The 7,706-nt window shown below is 48.3% G+C and overlaps 1 protein-coding gene across 1 annotated transcript; it reads left to right on the plus strand.

Annotated features, from left to right (window-relative positions):
* The first annotated feature begins 3,433 nt into the window (after nucleotides 1–3,433).
* On the plus strand, nucleotides 3,434–5,173 carry LOC119440729 (uncharacterized). The gene has a single exon (XM_037705613.1). It carries the CDS (start codon nucleotides 3,434–3,436, stop codon nucleotides 5,171–5,173), a length of 1,740 nt encoding a protein of 579 aa, XP_037561541.1.
* The last annotated feature ends 2,533 nt before the right edge of the window (nucleotides 5,174–7,706 follow it).

The following is a 7,706-nucleotide window of genomic DNA, read 5'->3' on the forward strand; positions in this document are numbered from 1 at the left end:
TGTATCTTGTAAGGCGGTCGCGTCCTGCGGGTCCACAGTCCGTTCTCTACGTGAGGCCAACGCGTCCCTTGCGCAAGTAGTCATGGCTGAAACAGGTGTGAGACACGTTCATGAGTAATAATTAATTAGGCTACCAATACTTTCGCAAGCTCTCCATCTCCAACATTTCATTCACCTAGCCATGGTCGAGGAATCATGCTTATCTTCAAAATAACATGTGATGGCATCTCGCAGTTCTCGGTTACGTGTCATCTGTAACGTATAGTGTCATTTAAAGCGAAGCTTTCTTGCCCTATCTCCTCCCCCCCCCCCCCCCCCCCACCCCCCACTGGGTTTTCTGTCTGCCTGTCGGCTTCTTGCCAAGCGAAGCTAGTGGGCCAATCCCGGATGTATCCAGCAGACTGTGCAAGCAAAGGCGGTTACAAGGTTGGCCGATCCTCGGCTCAGTGCAAAATATGTGTACTGGTAAGGGCTTTAATTTGGTTTGTAACGCGAGACGAGTATGCAGGCAACGCGATGCTGATCATCGTGATAAAGCTATCGCGTTGCAATCTCAGTCGACTTCAAGTTGCAATATATTGCTCAAGCTTCCTAGCCCATTCTTCTGTATTTGGAGTCAGTGCTCCTTCTTATATCTTATCAGATGTAGAGGGTTGTCTATCGTACAACTGCGGTGTGGGGATGAAAAATCACAAAGAATTTGACCGGAATAAGGACATCTCGCCGAATAGACTCGGCGAAAGGGCTCCGCGGTCGTGTGGGTCGCGTGATGGTGGTGAAAGGGGTTGAGGCGTTAAACGTGCATCGCTATGCATGTTTCATACTTCTATTCGTGTACACCTCTTCTCAAATGCTTCCTTCATTACTCGGAAAATGTCGCATTAGCCTGCAAGTCATCGTTGCATCCTCATCGCATAACATGAGGCTATGTTAACTTGTGTTTGAATTTAAGCAGAATGTGCATGTGAACAATTTCGTAGGTTGCAAACAAAATACAATTGGGCCGGTATTTTGCAGCGATGCCTTATGACTTATTCTATACTAGTCTTATCATCCACCGCTCACGGACGGCTGATCCCGTTGATAACGCCAGCGGACCGTCGCTCTGACAAAGCGCGATAAGCGCGAAAAGGCATTAGCACCGAAAAAGCATCGCTACAATATCGCGGCCTTGCAGGCATCACTTGTCTGTTTTCATAACATCTGTCTGAAACGATGCAGGAAAGAATGGTTTAACTCAGATGACAGCAAATGCGTTGATCCTGTGCTCATTTTCCCGATTTTCATGTTTCTGGTGGATGATGGCTCCATAATTCGTGCATATTGTCTTTTATTTTGGCCTTATTTTTCACGGTACGCGCCAGTCACGTTCCGCTTCGCATGATCTGCGCGGGTTCGTTTGCTTATTTTTGTTTTGTTTGTTTCTTCTCGTTCCATGGCTGATATCCGATATGAGGGATTGATCAAGAATCAAGCGGATACAGCAAATTAGACAAGCAATTCAAGTTGACTTCCAAGTTTATGAATAAAAAATAATTTCCTCCTTGCGGATGCTAGAACACGAATCTCATGGCATGAATTGAGGAATCGGTTACGCTTATTTTTTGTTTTTTTTTAGCTGTGCTTTTATGGGTCTTGGACATAACAAATGAGCATTACATCCTATTTTTCCTTCAGCACAGGCAGCCCGTCTTCAATGCGCTGTCGCATCCACAAGTAAGCGTGGACAAGAGCCGTTGATCCTCCGTGGTTGCTTAGTGGTTTTGGCGGTTGCGCTGATAAGCACAAGGTCTCGGGATCAAACCCCGGCCGCGGCGGTGGCATTTCGATATGGGCGAAATGCAAGAACGCCCGTGTACCGTGCATTTGGTGCACGTTAATGAAGCCCAGGTGGTCAAAATTAATCCGGAGTCCCCCACTACGGCGTGCCTAATAATAAGATTGTGGTTTTGACACGGAGAACCCAGGACTAAAAAAAAAAAAAAAAAGCCGTCGCACACACACACACAAAAAAGTATGCCTGCCAAATATATAGAAAACCCAAATATAAACCGAAAAACCATCATCCTCATCACAGCAACTTTGCCATGTCATCGGTGCTTATAAGCCTATTTCGCTTTCGTTTTACTCAAACTCTAGCTCAGGCTCATTTTACAAATAAGATATTGCTTGAAGAGAGTGCGCTGTGTTTACCAGCCTGTGTTTACAAAACGTATAGAATGCCGCCTGCCATAGTGCTTGCACGCTTGCTGTTTCTGTTGCTAGACGCACATTGCACTTACCTAAAACAAGTATTGACCAGATTTTACCTTTAGGTCACAAACCGACTCATTTTCACCAGCTTCTTGCCCTGGGTTTTATTTGATTTGATTTTCCTTTACAGAAGGAGAGGGGGGGGGGGGGGGAGAGGCATACCTACTGTGGGGGATTGGCCAAGATGATGATGATGATGATGATGAACATCTGTCATGGCTCGCACCCACTAAGGGGGATAGGCCAAGAATCGGGCGGCAATGGAAAGTCGAGTTCATCCGTGCACTTCTTCCTCTTCTTCTCGATCGCAGAACATCGTATCCCTCTTAAAGCGAGGCACATCAGCCGTGAAAACATACGCGTAGCATTCGCCAATCCTGTGTTGCTGAATGTTCATCAGCAATCGTTCATCGCGACTAATTATGCGAGAATAAATCCGAATTCTTTTTTTTTAATTTCGCTGCTGTAGATGAAAAAGATAAATGTACGCCCGTTTGTACCAGCTGTGAGACGTGCGCATTCTCGACGAAGAAGACGACGAACAAGAATACGAGCCATGCACAGCAACAACGGCCACTGGGCACTTGTGATCACGCCGTAAATCCTTCTCACTGTCCTCCAACTATACGGTAGGTGGTGCTACCGCTACTGACGCAGTAATAGCAGCATGGAATCAGCGAAAGGCGCGTCGCTGCAAAAACGTCCCAGCGCGCAAAGCGCAACTCGCGTGGGAGCTGAAGCCGCCATAGACGTCGCCCAGTACGGTCGAGCCGGTCAAGCTGAGCTCCCGAAAGCAGGATCCCCATCCGGTGTGACATCAGATTCCGAGTCGTCTCCTTTCAGCCCTGTGGTCCGAGACAGTGCGCACCGGCAGGCGGAAGACAAAACCGAGTCTACTTCAAAACCGGCTCGTCACAATGCACGGGGAAAGAGATCTCACAGACGCCGCCGCCGCAAGAACAAAACCCAACAGTACGATGACCCGGTCAACTCATCGCGGCTCAAACGGCACAGCAAGACTAGAGCTGGACATCACAGATCGCAAGATGGCCTGTCTACAACCAAAAGTCGTGATGATATTCGGAAGCTCAGTCACCGCAGCCCAGGCAGCAGAGAAGGTATGGGGCATCCTGAAGACGCCGCGAATGCGACCGATGCCTCAATGAATAGGCAAGGCAGTATGGAGGCTCCTTTAGACCACATCGCGATGGAAGCAGTGACCACGTCCGGCACTACTCAGAAAAGGTCCAAGAAAAAGAAGAGGAAGAAGCATCATAAAACTGCAAGATGGGAGCACCTGTCCGAAACTGCGAATCGCGATGATTCGAAGAACGGGCGCTATGTGGTCGATAAGCTCATGCCAGGTGGTTCTTCGTCAACGAGTCCTGCCACCCAGATGAAATCCAGTGACTCTGCTGCAATCAAAAAGACGCAACCTGACGCTGTCTTGCAAGCCGACAAAGCTCATCAAGCCGTGTCCGCGGAGGCTACATCAGTTGAGCCAGTTGTGCCACAGGCTGACAAAGCGGACGCGTCAGACGATCTACAGCAGCAGTACAAGGATTTCAAGGAGGCCGCGGTAGTGGTAAGCAAGCTCAAGAGACCGCTTCCAACTACGGGAGGCCCTTTCGGTGGATTATGGTCGACGAGATCTTCATCTCCGGAGCAGCCTAGCGGCCACTTACACCGAAGTGCAGAAGCCAGCGTGATCGATGTCAAGCAAAAGCCGCCAAGCTTGTCGCCAAAACAGACTTCCTTTTCGACGATCGCAAAGGGGGGCGAAGCACACGCGGAGTTGCCTGACCAGCTAGCTGCGTTCTCACCGACTGCACAGGAGTCCGAAGGAAATGTCAACGTGCTGGATCACACAGGACCATTTCCGGCGATCGCAGAGGTCGGCACAGGACGTCGCGTTTCAATTGCGCTTCCCAACTGGGGAGGTCCCTTCGGCCTGTTATCTTCGTCCGCAGACCGCTCTAGCGAAAGCTTGCCCGACAAGTTGACGGCGCAGACAGCCGATGCGAAGCACGAATCACCGCAAGAGTCGCCGCTCTATATGGCACCTTCCTTATCAGCCGCCGTTACGAAAGAAGAAGGGACACCGCTTCCTGGTCAAGCAACTTTGTCACCAACGAGCGTGACGAAGAAAGTAGTGCGACATGTGCTGGAGGAAACGGCTTTCACTGTGAACTCCGTGGGGAGTGAGGAAGACGCATGCGTGCAGCACAAAAAGGCGTCGCCAACCTCGACGTCCTCTTTCGAGAGCTCCGAGTACAAGTCGTCTCGAGGATCGTTGGCGCACTCCCCACACGCAAAACCTGAAACGGATGTGAGAGGACCACGCAGGATAAGGTCAATGTCTCTAGTGCTACTCGAAGAGGCGCCGCTTTTGCAATCGCAGCCTGTAGTTACACCAACTTCACCTCCTCCTCCCAAAGTCGTGCCGTCTATGCCGAAGCTTGAACGCCCAGACCTTTCTCAAGAGGCGGCCATTTCACCGACCGCCGTAGCCGAGTCGGGGAAGAGAGAGAAGGCTGCAGGAAAAGGAAAGAAAAAAAGGTTAAAGAAAGCCAAGAAGAAAGAAGTAATGAGTGCCGTGACTTCACCGTCGACGAATGGGCCAGATCCAGATAAACCTGCACCGAAGTCCTCCGAAGATCAATCGGCGTCGGCTTCTCGCGTCAATTCTGTGAACGAAATGAACAAGCGGATCGAAGTCTTGCGATGTCAGCAGGTTGACTTCACGGCGAGTCCCGGTGCGCATTCACCATTGCGCCCGGTGGAGTTTAAGCACGACCACGCCGTTCTTACCGATAAAGGGGAGGTAAAGCTCTGTCTGGACTTGTCTACGTGCGAAGAGGCTACAATGCTGTGGCCTTTTGACCATGAGACCGCGGTTACCAAGAAGGAAGACACGTAGCATCGGGTCGTCCACGGGCTTCGTCCTGACAGATGTACGCGTTCATCGTCGCTAAGGACACCGTGAGACACGGTGTCCGAGCGACCTTTGCTAGAGTGATCGCTTGGCAGCCAGGACGGAGGCACAAGTTCGTGATCACGTGCTTCTTTTTTCTTTTCTTTCATAGCACATTTTTCTTCATATTTGTATCTATCTGCGATGTGTTTGGCTGTGCGGCCATGAGGAGATGACGAGGAAGAGTCGCTTTCAAGAAAAGAAAGTCATATACGAGCAGTCTTTTTGTGATCTATATAAGGCAACATTGTTTCTCCGCAACCACGTTTTTGTCTCGAACGGAATTCTAAATATTTCAATGACAGCACAGGCAAATTATTTCTTGTACGGGTGAACACTGATCGCAACCGTATATATTAAATGGCCTTCGATATATACCTCCCCTATTGAGACAACTGTTTGCTCGTTTTCCGTAGACGGCTTTGTGTAAGTTATTGGGTAATGTTACGTATTGGAGTGGGGCAGCGAACATCGTATCAGATTTTCTCCTGAATCAGTTGAGTACCGGTAAGTTCGTGTTTACGAGCTTATACCAGTGACTATGTAATGCGGTCAGGAGTACCAAAGTTTCCTCGGTAATATATGCACGTGTGCTGTAAAACAGGTCGCGTTGCTGTATTTGAGCAGTGCGAGCACGTCGAAATCAGTAATGACTTATGTAAGGAAAGTGGGAAAGCACTTTAGAATTTATAACGACTCTGAAATGGGAAGAAAATGTGCAAATAAAGCACTCGAATTGCACAAAACTGTCTTGATTATCGGTGCTTTACGCATTCTGCAAAAAAGAGTGGCATCCAGATCTTCAGGCGACAGGGTACGGTGATGAAGCTGCAGTAGCCAAACATTTCACTCAAAGCCTTCCATCCCACTGCAAACAATAATTTCAGCACTCGGTGGCCATAGCTTTCACACAACAGACGAGTTTCACAGTGCGAACAGGCTTTGATAGAATTGTTTGAGTGAGTGACTTATTGGTTAAACCGATTAATATATAGTGATTAACTTGCCAAAGCAACACAAGACTATGATGAATGCCGTAGCGCAGGGCTCTGGGATAATATTAACTATCTGGGGCTCTTTTATGGCCACCAGATGCTGGGTACATAAGCGTTTCTTTCCGTGTATCGCTTTCATTACGCCCCCATTGCAATACCGCGGTCGGGGCCGGAACTGCCAGCCCGATCTTGCTCAACAGCTAGTACACCGTTTGCATTCGTTGAACTGGAATGGTCTGATAGTTGTGCGCTAAGATTTTTGTCTACACAAGAAAGTCATAATCGAAAACTTATAAAATTTACATCCATCCTTTTACGACACTGAGGGTGTCGGCACAGACGTAACAAAATTATACTGTACTATAGCAGGGTCGAGATGTGGTCCTACAGAAGGAACCACACTGTGGGATAGAAATTTGATGAACCATGTTAAATTGCCTCAAACAGGTTGGTCAACGTTTCGATAAGCGGACCTATCTTTGTCAAAGGCGGCCTCGTCATTCTTGGCATGTTAGGTTCAGGTGGTTAGCGGAGTGACGTCACGTGGTGACGCTTGTGTCGGTGGCTATCTTCAAAATGAAGAAACTGAAAAGAAAACAAGTGTTGGCATTTCACGCTTCTAGGCATAGTAGTGGCGAGCCACCCTCGTTTTCTTTCCAGTTACTTCTTTTGCAGATAGCCGCCGCCTGCAGCAACACCACGCGACAGCCGGTCCTCTAACCACCTAAAACTTAACACGCCAAGGATGACGAGTCTACCTTAGGTCCACCTATAGTAAACATTGAGCAGCCTGCCTGAAGTGCCTTACCGTGGCTTATCCAGCTTTTATTCCTCACTATAATATAGCATCTAGAGACCAGCGGGCGTTTTTGATGTCAATCATTTTGAGCGACAAAAGGCAACATATGACGAATGAAAGAACTGCTCGATGCCAGAAAGCGCCTTGCATAGTTCATTTATTGAACGCTATCGGCGGAAGGCAACAAAGCGGGTGAGAACCACCCTTCTTCTCGTTCATGCTTTTTTTTTTCTTCATAGCACTTTTTAGAGATAAATAACATCGAACGTAGCCGCAACGGCCTCTCAGTACAATCTCTGTGTGAAACAGCAGATAAATCGGCTATCTGCTTCAAGTCGCGCAATGATGTGCAAACGTGCCACCAGAAAGGAGGAAAGCGAATAGAAATAACGGTGCCATACGACAACGTTGCGTAACCTGAAAATAAAGCATTCATTTCAATTCAATAGAACGCACAGTCTGCTTCCTGCACGCTTCTTTCTGGTGAGGAGCTATACCCCGTTGTCGAGCGCAATCAACGTAATAGTGATATTGACTAGTAAAAACAAATGGGAAACGAGCGGCACGTTTTCTTGTAGCTATGTAGGACAAACCTTTCAAATTCACAACACGCTAAAAAACATGTAAGTCTATGACCTGAACAGACGAAAAAACAGTGACTCCCTCACGGCAACATAAGGGAGTG

The sequence above is a fragment of the Dermacentor silvarum genome, chromosome 2 (genome assembly GCF_013339745.2).
Source record: "Dermacentor silvarum isolate Dsil-2018 chromosome 2, BIME_Dsil_1.4, whole genome shotgun sequence".
NCBI lineage: Eukaryota > Metazoa > Arthropoda > Arachnida > Ixodida > Ixodidae > Dermacentor > Dermacentor silvarum.

What these genes read in the sequence shown, in the direction of transcription:
- LOC119440729 (XM_037705613.1), top strand. Translation starts at nt 3,434, where the DNA reads ATGGAGGCTCCTTTAGACCACATCGCGATGGAAGCAGTGACCACGTCC.